Consider the following 20,458-nt stretch of genomic DNA (forward strand, 5'->3'; position numbering starts at 1 on the left):
AAATCGAATCTAGTTGGTTTGACTTATATGTATTAGTGTAAATTTGAATTTAATTTATTCGATTTATATAGAATTACAAATGACATGTAACACAATATAATTTAGGATATTATGTAAAATTGATTCTTAATCTATTTATTTATCTAATTTATTCTAAAATATATTAAATTTATTTTAGGCGTACATACCTAGCTAAATTTATCATATAATAATATATATAATAAAGAGTAATTTATTATTTAACTTTTTAAAAAATATTAGATTGATAGCCAAAAATTGCAAAAAACCAAAAAGTAAAAGTAGTTGCTAAAAGGAAACACTTTAATACTCTTTATAATAGTTATAGATTATAAATTAATTTTTCAAAAGGAGTAAATTGAAGGGAGAAATATTTTGAAGAAGGGATGTGAATGCGATGTATATTTGTTATTTGAGTAACTAGATGAATTAGAGAGAAATTCCATAAAAAAAAATGAATTAAAGAGAAATTGAAGCAAATAGAATAAAACAGAGAGAGAGAGAGAAACAGAGATCGCGTGACAGAGAAGAAAAAGGACTGCTACCCGGCCGCACCACCGCACCGCCGAACTGCTCATCCGTCGTCATCGATCCCGTTCAAGAGGATCTGTAGCTTGGCACTTGGAAGTGAAGATCCCTTCTCAATAGTGCCTGATTTTGGGGTAAATCATTTGATTATGGTGTTAAGATCTGATCTTCTGATTCTAAAGTTAATTCAATTTGTGTTTATGGTTTCAGTTCTTGGATTCATTTAATGGTTATCGTTGTTTCAATTGGTGTAATCTGTTGCTGGAAATGACATAAATATCCTTTCGAATAGTTAGTAGTGTTTACAGTGATTGCATTGTGTGTGCATTTGTTGTTGAATAATTTGAAGCTCTCTTTGCTTTTTGCCTGGTTTTGTGACTTTTCAAGTTCAAATTTCTAATCAGGAAAATGGAGATATGAGCAATTTGGGGAAAGGAGATATATATTGTTTTAAAGCTAGTATTATTACATGCTCTCTCTATAACAATTTGGTATAGTTTCTAAAATATTCAGTATGAAAATGGTGACGTAAGTTGCTGAGAAATGAAATTCATCATTGTATGAACATACGACAGCACTTGATACTTGGATAGTCGGATGTAAAGATTAGATGCTATACATTGTTTCCCCCTTACCTTTTCACTTTGAAGTCTTGTTCCCCTTTATTCAAACCTTATGATGCGTCTGACAAGTTGCAGTGTGGACGTGTGGTGCTGTCCCTCAACCGCATTTGCTTTTGCTAACTATCATCTATTTCAAAATAGAGGGATAGGGTTCAACAATTGTAGTGATAATGGAGGGGAATAAATGACACTTCATAAACATGACAGGGGCTAAGGGAAAGGGACAATAACAAGATTAACAAGCCATACTAGTGTCTGTAATTGTTTTTCACTGCACCGAATTTCAAGGTTGCTAGCCTAGCCATGGCTAGTTTATGTTAGCTGCCTGTGTCTAGTCTGTGAACTAGTATTTTCTTAGTCATACTGTTTTTTGAGTAATGTGTTATAACTTTGTGTGGCATTTGTAGTGTTGAATTTGGTGGAACTTAGTTTATGCATTACCCATGGAGGGATTGATTTCTAGCTATTTTTTTCCTTCTCACTTTGCCTCAATATGTTTGCTTCTCTGTGAGAAAATATAGTTTAAATTTACCAAATATCTGATTTATATAAAATTCTGGGCAGTTTAGTAGCTGGCCCAATTGGCAACAAGAACTGAGAGAAGAGTAATGAATGAAAAGATGGGATGAGCCATCACACAAGATAGATTCAATCAGGTGTATCAAGTTCAATTCTACTTAGCATGGGGACTTATCCACGTTTACCGTGTAGAACAGTACTTGTATTCCTCTTTTTGGTAATCTCTTTATCTCCTTTCAATTTTGCGTTGTTAATGTTTACTACCCCCATCTCTATGTAACTGGTTAATAAATGGAATGGAATCTCTATTCACTCTTTTACTTTTGTCAGCAGGTTTTGTTTTATGGTGCATCAGTTTCTTCATACATTTCAGCAACCAAGTAATAAGTCCATCCTTTCCTTTGATATCATTGGATATTAATGATCTTACCTTGTCAAGTTTCTGTTGACATCTTATCAAAAATAAATTCAGTTGACATCACCTCATCAAAATTTTTCAGCGAAAGTGATATCAGAGGATCTCAGGCCCTCTATGATTGCGACCAATGTCATCACACAAAGGTGTGTTCATCTCAGATGTTGTTGACATGTCAATCAACTTTGAAACCAACTAGAAGTAACCTGTTATTATCTTAGTGTCTTAGTAGAGAGTGTTTCGTGTCATGATACACCTCTTGTAATTTTGATCATGTTGCTAATGCTGTGCAAGCAGGAACAAGACATTTTTCTGACTAGAGTCCACAGTTCTCCCGATGAGAAGGTATTGATAGACAGTTAATGCATATTCACGGTAGAGAAGCAGTAATAGTGCTTATAGAGTAATGATTGTATACAGGACATTGATATAATTGCAACATACAGCGATGCATCTGGCCATTTTCAACTGGCTAGGTTGAAAATGAGGGACTTATCTGATTCCTGGATTTGGGAAAACCCTACTAATGAAAATAATGAACATCAAACGAGATCCCAGGTACTCTAGTTTGATTTCATTTATATAATCTGGAATGATTTAGACCTGGTGCACATGACTCTGATAGATGAATTACATAAGCTACCAACATGCATGTAGGAACTGGTGGAATCATTTCCAACTGATTCAAGATTTAAAGACACTCCGAAGCTCTCCATAGGTGAGAAAATTTCTAAAGAAAACAGAGTGAAAAGCACCCATTCCCTGTCATTGACTCCAATGAAGATCAAGCGCAGGGTAATTATCAAATTCCACTGTTTGCATCTCAGTCAAACAAAAATGATAGAGATTAGAGAAAGCTTGTTGGTTCTATTCTCTGTTTTTTTGTTGTTTTTTTTCTCTGTTGATTTTTGCTTCTTTTAATAGTTTTCAATCCCTTAGATGATGCGACAAGAAAGAAGGAAAGCTCGTGCTGCTGCGCTTCTACAGCAGGACAAAGAAACTGAAAATCACATCGTGTCAGGAGCAGTTGAGCGCTCAGAAGGATTTCATACCACTAAAAAGGGAAAGTATAGTATATGGAGGGTAGAATACGAGAATCCAAATTCCGACTCAACTCTGAAACTCATGCGAGATCAAATTATAATGGCCAAAGCATATAGCAACATTGCAAAATCTATGAACAAAACTGTTCTTTACAGTGTGCTTGTTAAACACTTCAAAGAAAGTGAACAAGCTATAGGTGAAGCCAATTCTGATGCTGAGCTTCAGCCTGGGTATTTTTCACATTGCATCAGTCTTATTTATTAGGTTTGTTAAGTTGTTTCAAACATGAAAAATTCATATTTCTTTTCTTGGCTTTCCTAGAGCATTTGATCAAGCAAAAGCTATGGGTCATATTCTTTCTGAAGCAAAGGACCAACTATATGACTGCCCCTTGGTAGCAAGAAAGTTAAGGGCTACACTTCAGTCTATGGAAGACAATGTGAACGTACAGAGAAAAAGAAGTGCATTCTTGATTCAGCTTGCTGCAAAAACAGTGCCTAGACAATTGCATTGTCTTCCCCTTCAACTTGCAGCAGATTATTACCTGCAGGGCTATCATAAGAAAGGAAGTCTTGACGACCAGAAGATTGAAGATCCATCGCTTTACCACTATGCTATATTTTCTGATAATGTACTGGCTACATCTGTGGTTGTCAATTCTACGGTGCAGAATGCAAAGGATCCTGAGAAGCAAGTATTCCATATAGTAACTGATAAATTAAATTTTGCAGCAATGAGGATGTGGTTTCTTGTCAACCCTCCTGCTAATGCAACCATTGAAGTTCAGAATATCGATGATTTCAAGTGGTTGAATTCTTCATATTGTTCTGTCCTACGTCAACTTGAATCGGCGAGAATTAAGGAATACTACTTTAAAGCTAATAATCCTTCCTCACTTTCTGCTGGATCTGACAATTTGAAATACAGAAATCCCAAGTATTTATCAATGCTAAATCACCTAAGGTTCTACCTTCCCGAAGTTTATCCGAAATTAAACAAAGTTCTATTCTTGGATGATGACATTGTAGTGCAGAAAGATTTGACACCTCTTTGGTCTGTTGATCTGAAAGGAATGGTTAATGGTGCAGTGGAGACATGCAAGGAGAGCTTCCATAGGTTTGATAAATACCTCAACTTTAGTAATCCACTGATCTCCAAAAATTTCAGCCCGAAAGCATGTGGCTGGGCATTTGGTATGAATATGTTCGACCTGATAGAGTGGAAGAAACGGAATATCACAGGAATATATCATCGGTGGCAAGACATGGTAAGTTTTTCTTGCCTTCGTCCTCTTCCTTCATATCTCTCCAAATATATCTTAATATTTTCGATGTTTCTTTTCCTTTGAATATCATTTTACGAAATTGGTTGCACTCTTGCATTTGTGTTTGTTTTCCTGAAACTCTGTTCATTTCAGTTCCTGGAGCCAAATCTCAATCTTTTGTGTGCGTGAACTTGTCATTTCTTCTTGGCAGATCTGGAATTGATTGTTTTTCTTTTCTGCAGAACGAGGATAGAACCCTCTGGAAGCTCGGAACGTTACCTCCTGGACTAATAACCTTTTATAATCTGACCTATCCATTAGACCGAGGCTGGCACGTCTTGGGACTCGGCTATGATCCAGCTCTGAACCTAACAGAGATTGAGAATGCTGCTGTGATTCACTACAATGGAAACTATAAGCCATGGTTGAATCTTGCTGTTTCCAAATATCAATCATATTGGTCCAGATATGTTATGTTCGATAATCCATATATTAGAGTTTGCAACCTCAGCTAATTTGCCAATTTAGTTTCCTACCTCACTAACAGATTATATGTACTTTTTGGAAAATGGACACACACATGTAATATATTTGCTTCTTAAATAGTAACTCAAATACCAGTTGTCAACATTTTTCAAATGAGAAATTGGCATTTGGTAAAGTCTAACCCCGAAGCTCTTCATAGATTCTAATCTATCTACAAAATTTGATAGATAAATTTCTGACATTGACATAGTAATTAAGCAAAAATCAACAGAGAGAATAGTTTAGTCTCGAGTCTATAGTAGCATTTTTTACTGTTTACTTTAAATAATTATTTTTAGTAAAATATCTATTTACTGTTGTCAATTTTTTTTGTTTCTTATGGCATCTCCTAGACTGGCAAGTAAAAGACTAATCTGTTGCAAATTAGAATTTCATTTAAGAGTTTGTTGTTGGCCAAGAGATTAAAAAGTATCTATGTACTATTATTAGTTACTAAAAAATAGATATTCTTAACGTCAATAGAAGTGTTCAAATTATAATGTCTATACCCTTAACAAGTTTTCTTGAAGAGGAGCCATTTTAATAAATTAGAATTTTACTTTATTATTATTTTTAAACAACAGCAAATCAATTTCTTTCATTCATCAAAAGAGGGTTTTAAGAAGTTATAGTAGCATTAAGGTATTATTAAAAATACAACTCTAGCATGTTTATGGATGAAATTTCTGCTTGCTAAACAACAGCAAATCAATTTCTTTGGTTTATTTCCCCTTCAGAGACTATCACAACAGCTTCTGACTGACCATAACACCTTACACTTAAAACTAAAGGAGCATTACTTTTTGCCCTTCTTAATTATCATATTTTTGGCCCAACATTAGGTGTAGCCTTTCCTTAGACAGACTTTGTATAAAGTAGGATGCTTTGCACCATTGTTGTCTTAGTCACTATTGTTATTTTTAATTAATTTTGCGACAGTTAGTACGAATTTGGCCGTCGTTCCCTGTCAAAGGGCTAAGGTTTCCCATCTTGACCATGGCGTTTGCAAAGTCGACAAAGAAGCTTGCAGGGTTGTTGCTATAGCTGGTGACCTGAGAATCAGTGGAACCACCACTGAAGAGTTGCTGATCAGAGTGTAGAAGCCCTTTTTGGTTGACAAGGTTCTTAAAGTAGGCATTGTCAAATAGGACACTGGTGGTGGTATCGAGCGGCGAAAGGTTGGTATCGCCGCCAGTGCTTGGACAATTCTGCCTCAGTGATGTTGCCAAAGTTGAATCAATGCTTGTTTCGTTGTAAAGCCTTCCTCGAAATAATTGGCATCTGGCTTCCCCTGTTGTGTGAGCTCCTACACATGAAAATGTTAATACACTCCTTACATAATCATATACAATCAAATTAAAATCATATAAATTCATAACATATACATGTATGTTAGGCTTTAACCTTTAATCATATAAATTCTACTAAAAACATGCGAGCAGAGTTATATCAAAAATATCAATTTTACCAAACTTTAAATGTAAAATAAAATAAGTCTATTAGAGAGCCGATAAAAAAAAAATGATGAATGCTATGATACCTAAAAAATAGTGTCTACTTATAAAAAAAAAGAAAAATTAATATTTAATTTAAAAGATATAAAAATAAATAATTTAAAGAAAAAATCAAACTTACTACAAAAGATAAGTTAGACAAAAATTTAGACACGAACTTATAGACACCATAGAATTGGCCTAAAAAAATAGCCAACTTTAGTCGATAACCAATTATTGGACCACAATCAAACAAATTCACTCATTATTTTTTTAGAAATGGTCTTTTTTCTCATTCTCACTTCTTTCTTGGAACACCACAATTTTATCTATTACTACTGTCAATCAACCACTTGTTGATATGTCTTCATCTGTCCTAAATCCTAAACATTAAATTTTCTAAATTCTAAATTTTTTAAACGCTTAATTGGTTTTTATTTGTTTCACTTTTAATTTTTTTTATTTAAATTTTGGATGTTTTTATTATTTTTACATTTTAGTTTCAAATGTTTATTTATGATGTTCATTTCTTTCCAGTTGTTGCGTGTTTTTAAAATTTTTTAAATTAATTGACTGAAATAATATTAGTTCTCTAGACTTTTCAGAATAAAATTATATTCTAAACATATGAATCAAATAATGTGTTAGTTAAAGCCTAGACAAAGAGAAATTAGTGCAAAAGATTTCAAAATTCACAAAAGGCAGCAAGTATGATAATGGAAATGAGAGTAATATAATTTACCTGAGAGGGCAACCATCTCATTGGTGTTAAAGCCCTTATTTGAAAAAGCAGAGATAAGTTGATTTAGATCCATCAAAGGGGAAGGGATATCTTTAGTGGCATCATCTTTACTTGCACTCGTTGAGTCTCTTCTGCCTAACCCAACATTCCATGATGGACCCCCCAACTGAAAATTAAATAATCAAAGGATATCTCAATTTAGGCTTGATTTGATAAATTTTTTGTAAAAATGTTTGTATTTTTAAAAAATACAAGTTTTTTATTTTATGTTTAGTAAATTAAAAATATTATGTACGTCTACTTGTTTTTAAAAAATAAAAATATTTTTAAAAATATCTAAGGTAAAATTTTTTAAAAATAATTTATACTTATTAAAATTAAAAATTCTAATATAATCTTATATATTAATTAATATTCAAATTTAATTCTTACATAAATACTTATTATAATACTTTTAAATTTTAAAAATTATTTTACTAAATGTACTTATTATTGCTTGTACTTCTTAAGGGTTATATTTAATTTAATTTATCAAATATATATGTTATAACTTTTAAAAGATTATGTTTTAAAAACTAATTTTTATAAACTATTTTTAAAAAGTAAAAATGTTACCAAAATAAGTCTTAAAAGAGGAAGTATAGGAACCAATAGAGTATCTGTATAATGTGTACAACAGAAGTTTAGAGATGTTCAATTCAGTAGGATATTAGATGTTTATTATTCCTGGTACTCGAATGATTATTCTAAATAGTATAAGTGTATTGTGTTTAAGAAATTAGTAGTATTTTACTCTGGATGTTCATTTTTTAACTCATGAGTAAAATAAATAGCTCATTGTACACATTGTACAAATACTCTATTAGGATTCATGTAAGAAATACCACACATAGAGAAGTTTACAATCATATTTTTTTAAAATTAAAAAAAAAATCAAGTATAAAGTGAGTTTCTAAAGAATTGCAATGTCAGGAATTTATAAGTTGACAAATATTTTTAGAGGCTTATTTAATATTTTTTTTTTACTAGAGATTTTTAAGTACATCCGCGTAAAATTTCTCAAGAGCATACTTGATATTTTTTTTTTAAGATTCTATAAGTTTATTGCAAAATTTTCCGTGATATTCTTTCCTAGTATATATTAATTACTTAATAAAATATCTCAAGAACTAAGATATGAAATGCATGTTATCTACATCAAGAAGTGACAACAGTTGTTTGTAAACCTAACAAACAATAACTAATAAGCATACTATTAGTTGGGATTTTGTATTAACCTGATTTTAAAACTATAGTAATAATTAGTTATTAAGAAGAATTATATATATATATGGAATTGAACTTACTGCAAGAACAGAATCACGTGCGGCAAGAGCAAGAATATCAGCACAAGAAACAACACTGGGACAAGCAGCTTCAACCTTAGTTTTAATGTCATCAATTACATCAAAACCTCGGAGAGAATTCACATTCGGACCAGCTGTCTTCTCTCCAGTAAAACTCGATGTGTCATCTAATAGAACCGATGCATCACATCCCTACAATGCAAGTTTAATATGAAAATGTAATTTAGCTCATTTTTCTAGTGATGAGATTATCAAGCATCTATCTCTTAATAAGACAAACAATTATAAGATACATTATTTATTAAAGAATTAATTATTCTGTTTGTTTCAATTAAACACCTATATTTTTTTAATTAAATTTCTATATTATTTTTTAATTTTATAATTAGATTCTTTTCACATTAAAAAGGTTAAAATTAACCGAATATATTTTTTAAAATATATACGATCAAAGATCTAGTTAGATTTTTTAATTATAAACATCTTTAATTTATAAAAAAATATTTAGTCTAATATTTTTTATATTAAAAAATTAATTATAAAATTAAAAATAACATAAAAATTTAATTAAAAAATATTAAAATCTAATTAAAATTTAATAAAATTATAGAGAGCACACTATATCTAATCATTTATTAAATCACCAACAATATATATGGCACCACAAAGTTTAATTATATAACTGATGCATGCATCAAACTGATGATGATAATAGGTAACAAAGCACTACTACAACTTTGACTTTAGTCAACAATATTTTAGAGCAATATTTGAAAATATATATTGCCTGGAAACATTTAGTTTTCGTTCTATCTTGAATAATAAAATTTGGAAACAATTTTTATTAGTTACTACCAAAATATATTACAAAAATTAGACTAACAACGTAGTGTGACACATCGATAATGCTAAAAAGACAATAACTAAATTAAAATTAACTTATTTAATTTATCTATAATTTTATACATATAATATTGATAATTATATATTTATTATATCTAAAATTACACAATTATTTATAATTATATATTTTTCTGCCAAATATTATTATATACCCACGGTAAAAGAAAATTGCTTGTGATATTGGTTTCTCTTAAAATAAAATAATATATAGATGCATGAGCATGATGAGAATAGAATGAAAGTGAAAGATGAGACGTGCATTGACAAAGCAATCATGGAAATGAAGACGGAGCAAGGATGCACCCATGCGGTGCTCTTTGGCAACTGCACTCATCACTGCACTTCTTATTATGGAGAGTGCTTGTGGACATGTTTTGTAATAATAATTTGAGCTTAATTGAGAAGATGCAATGCTAAACATGCAAATTAAAATAATTGACATGCAAAAACGTGAAGGTGAGAAATATGCCATATTTTCCCTAAGGACTAAGATAAAACACTGATATTTTAGCTTCACCACTTAGAAGAATAAAGTGATTATTACTATCACTTTGCTCTATTGTGTTAAGTAAAACCCTATGCTCCTAAAGCTTTATTTATAGTGATGGCATACTGCTATTGCGCGCTCCATTTTTGACTTTATAATATACAGATTCTTAATCAGTCAAACATAGTCCACTAGTACTTCATTCTAGAAAAAGGAAACACAAATAAGCAATGTTTAAAAAGCTAATACTTTTAGTATAAAAAAAGAATTGATTAATATTAGCTCAAATATAAGTTAAAAATTAAAAAAAAAAAAAAAAAAGTGTTGGTCACCTACTACTACTATTATTATCCAACAAATACAATAGAAGTCATTTAATTAGTATATATAAATATATTTTAATTTTTTTCAACTTTCATTTATACACCTATTTATAATAATTTATAGCATATTATATATGCAATAAGCATTTAATAATTTTCAAACTTAGTTTAGTCTTAAATTTCTTTTGAAATTGATGATGTTTTAATTTAATATGAATGTTTTAGTTATTTGTCGAAAATGATTTATAAATGTTAGATAATTCTTTTCATTTGAAATAATTTTAGGAGTTTATGTATTGACATTGTAAAAAGTTTTATATAATTGTTTAATTGGATTTATATATACGTTCAAATAATTTTTTTTTAAGTAATGAGTTAAAAAAATTATTTTCACTAATGTGATAATATACGATTAATAATTTGTGTAAAATTGTTTATTTTTAGACTGATAAGATATGAAAATTAAATTCATCATAGATTTAGAAGTTTAGTTAATTAGGCTTTTTGGATGTCCCATAATCTTGAGATGGGATATTTTTTCTTCTTTCAGCTAAGGTTAACTAAGAATTCTTATGAAGCCTTATTTAAAAGAAAGATATAAAAATCAAACTAATACAAAATCATAAACCCAAATAATCAAATAAGAGATGCATGTCGGCATGTATGGATGTGAGACATTATCTAATTCTTATTTCTGTGAACTCAGATAAACTGTTCATGTGTGTGTATATATATATATATATATATATATATATATATATATACGATAATATTTCTAAGTGCAAAGTAATATTAATAAGGAAAAACATCACTGACATATCAAATTATTAGCTCCGTGATTTGCTGCTATTCTTATTTAATTAGAATAATGCTTGCGCGTGTGCATGCTTTGACGATTGAGATACAATATATATACTATATTTTTACTGTTCACTAATTATTCCGATACCTCCAATCTTCAAACTTATATAGTTCCATGGTTCGGTCCAGTACGCTTGGAAAATAGCCTAATCTTCATGATATTAATGAATAATGAATTGAAGAGCAGTTACAAATAATGTTATACCAACCTTGAGCTATACACTTATAATATATATAATATATATTTTTTTTGCTTTTTCCCCTCCACTATCCTACTGTTGTTGGACTTCTTAGCTATGGCCTAATGCTCGGTTAGGTAACGGATTCCATTATTTATGGAAAATGCGTGTTACTTTGGATTAATCCTTTATTTTTATACTATTAAGATTTAAAATTTTTAAAAATATAATTATACATATTTTCTTTTTCTATCAGTTTGATAGTTTAAATTTTTGAAAAAAAATTGATTTCATAACATGATATTAGAGATCTATATTTAAAATAATGGTAAAGTTTTTCGACAAAAGATAAGCCCCTTTAAAATTGCATTATGGCATCGTATAATGATAATAATGTAGTAAAATATATCATCGAGAATAGAGAATCTAAATCAAATGGGCCTTGGAGTGATATAGTTAAAGACGTCAAAATACGTAACTGGCGTAAAAGGGAATTAGAATATGTGTGAAAGATGGATATAAAATAAGATTTTGAGAGGATAGATGAACGAGTGGGAGAACTGTGCCTCAAAGACAAATTTTTTAAACTTTATGCAATCTCATCAAATAAAGCTGAAATAATAGCAAATTGTGATTTTTGGTGTTGAAATTTACAATGATAAAAATGCCTTTTTGAATGAGAGAGTAAATAACTTATTACAAAATATTTTCTTAATTTCAAGTATCAGGATGAAGCAATATGGTGTTTTTCAGAAGATGGAAGGTTTTTAATCAAATCCCTCATTAATATGGCAGTAGAAAAAAGGTTTAGGAGTGGCTGAATCGAAACACATCTTTAACAATGTGTGGAGGAAAACGATACCTCCAAGGATAGAGATCATGGCTTGGAGTGCAATCTTTAAAAGATTGAACACAAAAAGAAGGTTAATGAATTTGAACATTATAAATCATAATGAAGCTGGCTGTATGTTATGTGAGCATGTTGTTGAGGACAAAAATCATCTCTTTATCCATTGTAATTATGTAGATTTGATGTGGACAAAAACAATACAAATGGGTGGAATAAATCAGGTTAGACCAAATGATCTTAAGGACTCCTTTGATATACATGGTGCAAACAAAAGATGGTTAGACTTGCAAGAAAGAAATAGATCAATATTTGATTTGCTATTATATGGTTTATGTGAAAGGCGAGAAATAAAAGAATATCTAAGGATAAAGAAGTAAAGGAAAAAAAGTTTGGGAAGAAATATTATATCATTGTTCTGAATGAAAAAAATTTAATAATGTGGACTATTATAGGACAGAGGGTTTAGGGAGGAGTGTGGAGAAAAGACTTGTTTATGAAAAAAGGGAACAGATAGAAAAATACAATAGTGACTTTGTGTGGAGTATATCTAAAAAAAAATGATGGCAATGGAATGATATCTTTTAATAAAGGGCAGTACTACGGTGATGAAGGACTTTTATTTCTGTAAGGACTTTTATTTCTGTACATGATGAAAATATGTGGTTGAAATTACTTCTATACACGTGATTTATATGTTAAATGCAGTGAAAATAATTATTGAATCGAAGACAGAAATATGATGAGTTTGTCACTTCAGATATTATAATTAGCAGAAATTAATATTAATGTTAACGGTGTAATTTGTAGGCCATTTTTGGTGAGCCTGAAAGTTTTGTATAAAATGATTATGGATCACTTTTTTTTAATTTAAAAATAGAAATGTTATGAGTAGTTTTTTTTAATTCAAAAAAGATGATTATCAATAGCAAAAAGTAAAGAAAAAGAAAATCTGTTGCTGAAAAATAAAACCAAAAGCACTTGTTCTTGTCCCAAAAAAAACCATGATGATGAACATAACAGTGAAGACATGAGTTGAAAAAAAAAGTGACAATTATAAGAAGAGTAACACTAGCAATAATAATAATAATAATAATAATAATAATAATAATAATAATAATAATAATAATAATTATTATTATTATTATTATTATTATTATTATTAGAGAATTATGTTTAAGATTTAATAAACATTACAAATTGTTTGACTTTTTGATTTAGGACTTAGAGTGTGTTTTGAGTGTGATACTTTTTGTGGAGGAATAAATTTTTGATTTAGGATTTAAATAATAACATATATTTTAGAATTTTATTTTTTAGGTTTTATATTTTAAAAAAATTATTGAGTACTTTTTTTTTCAACAGTTCAATCAAAATGTCTCTCTTTCTATGTATATTAGTAAATAATTATTTAGAAATCTACTTCTCATATAATTAGAAGTCAACTCTTACTAATATTCATAATTGAAAAAGTTCTTTAAATTAATGCAGTTGCTACCGAAAAAGCTCAAACTAATTTCAAAAGAAGATAAATAATATTTTTTCGAATTAATTTCTAACAAACAACACCAATTCATTTAAACTGAGAATTGATCATTCTAATAGACATCTAATATAAAATTCTTAAATTGACTATTAAATATCAAAAGTTGAATAACAAATTATTATGGGATCAAATTCAATAATTTAATAAGGTAAATAAATATTATTATCATATACTATTCAAAAAAAAATTTTAAATTATAGTAGGGATAGATACTTGTCTCCACAAATTAGTACATATAGATCTATCTCTGCCTAACAATATTCGTTTATTTTTTTTTTTTTAAATCATCTAACAAAAATTTGTTCTTCCACAAAAATTATCACATTCAAAACACACTCTAAATCCTAAATCAAAAAGTCGAACAATTTGTGATGTTTATTAAATCTTAAACATAATTCTCTAATTATTATTATTATTATTATTATTATTATTATTATTATTATTATTATTGTCACTTTTTTTCAGCTCATGTCATCACTGTTTGTTATGTTCATCATCATGTTTTTTTTGGACAAGAATAAGTGTTTTTTGTTTAATTTTTCAGCAACAGATTTTCTTTTTCTTTACTTTTTACTATCCATAATCATTTTTTTTGGATTAAAAAAATTACTCATATCACTTCTATTTTTTAATTTAAAAAAAAAAAGAGACCCAACCATAACTATTTTGTACAAAATTTTTAGGCCCACCAAAAATAGCCTATAAATTACACCGTTAACATTAGCATTAATTTTTACTAATTATAACACTTGAAGTGACAAGCTTATCATGCTTCTGTCTTCAATTCAGTAATTGTTTCCCACCTAACATATAAATCACGTGTATAAAAGCAATTTCAGCCACGTATTTTTATCAAATATAGAAAAAAAGGCCTTCATCATCATAATACTGTCCATAAATATAAACTATTGTTCTCTAGTATTCTTGTGTGAATTTTTAAATACAGATAATAGTATGATAACAGAGATTAAAGGAGTGAAAATGGTCATTCAATTTATACTGAAAAAAGTAATAACAACAATTGAAGAGCTGGTTTTTGTCACAAAGGGCCAAACTTTTATACAATGGACAACAAACAAATATAATAGAAGTTGGAACCTCAATTTTAAAAGAAACAAATTGGTGAATTTGTTTAAAGGTCTTTAGATGTTGGAATTTCAATATACAACTGAAAATAATTTTGGACACATGAATATATGGAGGATCATTACAAAAGATAATGAAAATAGAATAATTACTTGGTGTAACAATCAATAGTTTATATGTGAATTTTGGGACTGAAATTTGTTATTAATAGATGGACTTATGTTAAAATGTACTAATGAGCTATAAAGAGATGAGATTATCTTAGCTAAAAATATTTGTTGGATTGGTGAGGGAGTCCTTGTCACTTAGGTGTGAGAAAATTTATTTGACTATGTGCTCAACATTAAGGTTTGACTTTAATGTCGCAAAAAAATAAAAAATATTGGCAATTTTTAAAGGGGATCTCTAACAGGTTGAAGACCATGTATTGATTAGTCATGTATTTTGAGTCCTTTATATTCTGTTTTAATATTTGCATTGTAACACTTTGTCTTTTTGCATGTAGGGGATTTGTGGGGTGGTTTTATAATTTTGACGGTAATGTCGAAAGAGTTATATAATTAACAATAATGCTAGAGAATCAAGATAGTTTCAATAAAAAATCAGTCAAATATTTTTTGATGAATCTAAAATCTTTACGTGGATGGTGTTTATGTTAGGCATTATGATGTTTTTTTTCTTTGTAAATTGGATGGTTCTAAATCTATTTTCTGATTTATCATGTTTTAAACATTTAGAGAGGGAAGCTAATTGAATCAGTTTTCGTTATTCACGTTGTAATGATACTAAACGTATCTCCTCCTAATTTAAATGTGGTAAAACATTTAATGACTAATATTTTAAATTATAAATAAATAAAATTAATTACTATATTTATATTAATTAATTTGTTCCATTCTTTGCTGATTTGGAATTGATTCCATATACTTTTCGTATAATTAATCATAAGTCACTCAAAACTTGTCTCTCTATTTGGGTTGAGACTGTAACTTAACAATAAAAAAAAAAAATATTCGAAAAATCTAGAATTTGATCTATATTATTAAACTCCAAAAGTAGAAAAAATAGTATAGGACCAAAAAAAAAAAAACTTATGCAAAACTTAATCAAATTTAAAAGAGATTCATATTTAAAAAAAGAATGTTAAAAATATAATCATATATGTTATTTTTTCCTTCAGTTTAATAAACTTTTAAGAAAAATACTATCATGACAAGAATTTAGATAATTTTTATCTTTCATATAACGTTGCTAAAAAAATTAAGAAATGTAAGTTCTCTGCAAATCCGCCAAAATTATTAGTGACAGTTTTACATTAAAGGGTATGGTGGGGACAAGTGTTCCCACTGAATTGTTATAAACTTCTATGTAATGTATAAGAAAAAAATTCGTTTGTCTCCCATTCAAATAATAAATTTGACCCACTTAAATTTTGTTTCTCTTGGTCTATACTTCACAGTCTAATAAGAATTAAAGAAGATTCCACCATTCATCATGTTATAAAAATATTATATTGATTATTTAATAAATAATAATAATAATAATAATAATAATAATAATAATAATAATAATAATAATTGAAGGATTACATGTGTACATAACACGCAGCGGAAGAAAAGAAAGTAATCCTTAAAGATCTATTTTGTGCTTAAACTTTATTCCAATAATATATAGATCAGATCTAAATACCTTTAGACGCTTTAGTAAAAACTTTATTCTTCGATTGTACGAAGACTCTATGCGTATCCACACCGAGACCAACCTTTGCTGTCAACTCCTTGACCAATGGACATCTGATCTAAATTGAGAAACCTCTTGCAACTCTTTGCATGTCATTAAATTCTTCTCCAAGAATCAGGCTCACATACATTTATGTGTGTAGAGGTAAAGGAATAAAACCCTTGTGTTTTATTCTCGTCTCTTTCACATTCCTCTACTCTTGGCATACATATATATAGTATGAGATTTGTTACTGATTTTAAATTTTGATTCTCAATTCAAATTTAAATCATATCTTGTTATTTTAAACTTGAATCTTTCAAATTTATGAATCATATCATAACTCAATTTGAAACCGAATCAGTTAGGATCTCATCCAAATTTAGAATTCAAGTTTAGAAATAGAATAACTAATTATTCTCAAATCTCATATAATATTCTCAATTATCATACTATTATTATATTCTTGGTGCTAGCAAAAAATATAATAATATTCCATTTGAATTAATATAATTATTTATTTGATCAAATCAAATTAATAATTAAATAATTCTACAGCAAAGATTAGAACACTCGTTAGTGTGTGACCCTATAGGTTCAATACTAAGCGGGTAGTAAATTAGTCATACTAAATTTACTAATCAAGGTTGGCGTCTAGCAACACTCCTCAACGACCCGATAGTATGAAGTAATATATTTTTACTAAGAACCTTAGAAGAACAAAGTATAATTCCTTCCATCTTTCCAGCTCTTAGTTAACTCTTAGAGTATGATTTAATTGTCAAACTCTAACTTGTTACCATTATTATAATGAACTGTGAATGACCTAAGAAACTCATTTCTTCATTCATTCAATCCCCTTGGCCAAGGTTTTATTCATCTTAGTCATTATAATCATAGAGCTAAAACTCTTTACCGAGAGTTGACGGATTCCTTATTAACTAATCATTAATTCTACAAGTATTTAAATCATACCCAATATCCATTCAACTAGCACCCTGGGGTATTAGGTGTCCGGAATCAAAGTATAATAAATACATTGTTAATTACTATGACAGTCGCAGGTCAAAGGAAACTCTATTACTGTATTCATTTTGAGAATATCCTATTGACAAATATACGGTAATTATAACCATTAGGAATTCTCAAAGTGAGTCAGTTCAATGGCCATATCTCTATATGCATCATCTATATATATAATTTAATAAATGAATATCTATTAATCTTCATCCAATGAATACCATTATATATATATTGATCTTTCCGGATTATTAATGTCCTTTTTAATAATCCTATGACCAAGAACAATTTAGATTAAATTATAAAAGATTTATCTCTCAATATTATGATCACTATCACAATGATAAATCTCTAAATTTAATCAAGGACTTTATTATATTAACATTTTAATATAATAACAATAGCAAATTATTTGACACATGATTGATTGGATTGTGGTCATACTACTTATTTCCAACAATAATAATAATAATAATAATAATAATAATAATAATTAATAAAGAAAATAAAAATTAAGTTAGTATTCTAAATCTAAATTTCAAAAATATAATTTCTCTCTCCGTTCTAATATTATTTATCTATTAGTATTTTTTTTAATTAATTCTAGTTTTATCCATAATAATGGTATGAGCTGAAAGAATTTTTTCTGTTATAAACATTATAAAGAGTTAACTTTTATAATCGTATGCGAGATAAATTTTTAAATGATTGTTTAGTGACATATATAAAATAAAAGAGAGAGAGGAGAGAGAGAGAAATTTAATTGTATTGATAATAAAAATATTATTCAATTCTTTAAAAATATAAATCCAAAAAATATGAAATTTTAAATTATTTATTATTATTTTAAATTATAATTTTATTGTTTTAATTTGTTTGTTAGATAATTTGAAAACTAATAATCTTTTTCACTAACATAATACAATTGTAAAAATTATTATCATATTATGTATACTTTACTTTCATTATCAAAATTTTTTGAATTGGTCGTTACTCGCCAAAACCACATTACTTGTAGTCCAAATATATATTTCAACTTTCAAAGATTTCTATACTTAACTATTACATAAGTGGCGTCTACATCTCAAAATGATGATGAAGATTTCCAAAAGTAAACGGAATAATATTCAAGTAAGTTTTGCTAGAGGAAGTAAAATGGTGGAAATCATGCAATAGTTAATTAAATCTAAATCAATAGCTAGACACAACTTCAATAAATACTTGTAGTGAGTTAAGTACGTACATTTCAAAATTCATAAACCAGCCGCTTATTAAATAAAAAAAAAAAAAAGGAAAATTTCATCTATAATCTTGAAGTGTCGAAATATATTTGTGAGACCTATCTAACACACTTCCTTAGAAAAGAAGAAAAGGAAAAAAATAAAAAAGGGTTTTACGAAGAAAGTAATCTAAATATACCGTCTAGGATATTAAAATATATTGTTTTTATTTAAATAGTAAGACTCTAAAGTTTTTAATGTGATTAAATACAAAAATTAAAAATTAAAAACTTATATATTCACTTTTCCGGCTTTCCCCTTTTCTTTTTCGGATAAGGTGACATTGTTTACTTTTTCTTGATGTTGAGAATATTTATGCAATCCACAATAGGGAGTAGAGAGTAGAATATAATAAAACTTTAGAAATTTCAAATTTGCAAGAAAAAAGATTTGACCCAAGCTGTTACATTGTATGCAATAATACCCAACTTATGCACTACGCACCCCCACTACAGTATTGAAAAATAGTGCTCCTGCGGAGAAGTTTAAATAAAATATTTAAATAACAAGAAAGTTTAAAACATATATGAGAACTTTAGGAAGATGCATGTAATAATCATTGCATGCATATTCATGTTGAAAGCAAAACAAAAGAGAATTTGATTCCTATTTTGATGACCAGATGAAAATGAGATATGGAAGTATAATTATTGAAGAAAAACTAGTGGAAATTCAATGTAAAAAATATTAATAAATCTAAAAGATAAACATCAACCCCAAAAAAATAAATTGTTGTTTTCTTTTTAAATTAGTCAACCCAACAAAGTGTGGTATTCAATCTGGCTTTGGCATTTTTCGGAGCAGGCATCTATCAATCACCAACTCTAGTATCAAGTTGGGAAGTGGTTACTATTGGGTTAGTGGACTCTATAATGAAATAGAGAAAAAATTTTAAATGATTGAGTTTAGTAAATAATAAATTATTTGGTAATCACAAATATGTTGGTGGTTGGATTAAAAGTTTAATTGGGTTTAATTTTTGAGTAACTATTTTGAGTAATATGAAAAAAGTGGTGATTATTTTTTTCTGCTGTGAATCAATGGCTAATATCAAAACTTGAGGCCAAAGTACAAGGTTAATGGTTCTGATTTATCAAATCTATTGAGGATCTGTTACCAATGAAGTTGCATTGTTTAACTCTGATTTCAAATCCATGTTTTTGGGTTTGAGTAAAGAAAAGAAAGTGAAGACCTTAATTGGTTCAAGAATCAAGGAGCTAACTTTAAAGAATAAGCAACCTCACGCCATACAAAAAGAAAAAATCAACTTCAGTTTTGGCAAGGAGAGAGAACCCGAAATCAGCAAAGAGAGAAACTTCACAAATTAAAGTTTGAAGTCTTGGAAGCATTGCACCTATACAAAAGAGAGCATTCCGCCAAGATGAATAGCTATGTTTGAGAGTTCAGAAATTGAGTTAATCTTATAGAGTTTGAGCTGTTCAACATTGTCTCCTTCATGGTTTATTATTGAATATTCTGTTTGTATATTGTATCTTTTTTTGTTTCTATTCAGTGAAAAAAGACATATAAGTGAAGCATTAAGAAAGAACCATTGAGAGAAAAAGTAAAGAGAGGAACTTGGAAAGAAAAGCCTAGATTTATGTCTTATCTCTTTTTATTGTATTCTTATTTTGTATTATGTATCTGAGAGATATTTTTTACAAAGGTGAGCACTTAGTGTGAGTTTAGG

At 28.5% G+C, this 20,458-nt stretch overlaps 2 protein-coding genes across 9 annotated transcripts; one reads left to right on the top strand and one right to left on the bottom strand.

The window, feature by feature from the left end:
• The first annotated feature begins 323 nt into the window (after window positions 1–323).
• On the top strand, window positions 324–5,072 carry GAUT3 (galacturonosyltransferase 3). 8 transcript variants are annotated; one of them, XM_016311078.3, is made up of 10 exons: window positions 324–680; window positions 1,734–1,905; window positions 2,022–2,068; window positions 2,189–2,249; window positions 2,401–2,448; window positions 2,524–2,661; window positions 2,761–2,898; window positions 3,043–3,377; window positions 3,469–4,414; window positions 4,654–5,072. In XM_016311078.3, exons 2-10 carry the CDS (start codon window positions 1,852–1,854, stop codon window positions 4,924–4,926), a joined length of 2,040 nt encoding a protein of 679 aa, XP_016166564.1. In that variant the 5' UTR covers window positions 324–680; window positions 1,734–1,851; the 3' UTR covers window positions 4,927–5,072. The 8 variants fall into 8 exon arrangements, with proteins under 8 accessions (XP_016166564.1, XP_088350191.1, XP_016166562.1 ...); XM_088494065.1 differs by having other exon boundaries at window positions 365–680; window positions 1,739–1,905; XM_016311076.3 differs by having other exon boundaries at window positions 368–680; window positions 2,019–2,068.
• Window positions 5,073–5,552: 480 nt separating this feature from the next.
• LOC107610114 (cationic peroxidase 1) lies at window positions 5,553–9,991 on the bottom strand. The gene is made up of 4 exons (XM_016312192.2): window positions 9,680–9,991; window positions 8,518–8,709; window positions 7,172–7,337; window positions 5,553–6,242 (listed from the first exon to the last, which is right to left on the bottom strand). Exons 1-4 carry the CDS (start codon window positions 9,890–9,892, stop codon window positions 5,857–5,859), a joined length of 957 nt encoding a protein of 318 aa, XP_016167678.1. The 5' UTR covers window positions 9,893–9,991; the 3' UTR covers window positions 5,553–5,856.
• Window positions 9,992–20,458: the final 10,467 nt, after the last annotated feature.

This window comes from Arachis ipaensis, chromosome B7 (assembly GCF_059453495.1).
Source record: "Arachis ipaensis isolate K30076 ecotype BB chromosome B7, ASM5945349v1, whole genome shotgun sequence".
In the NCBI taxonomy this organism is placed as follows: domain Eukaryota; kingdom Viridiplantae; phylum Streptophyta; class Magnoliopsida; order Fabales; family Fabaceae; genus Arachis; species Arachis ipaensis.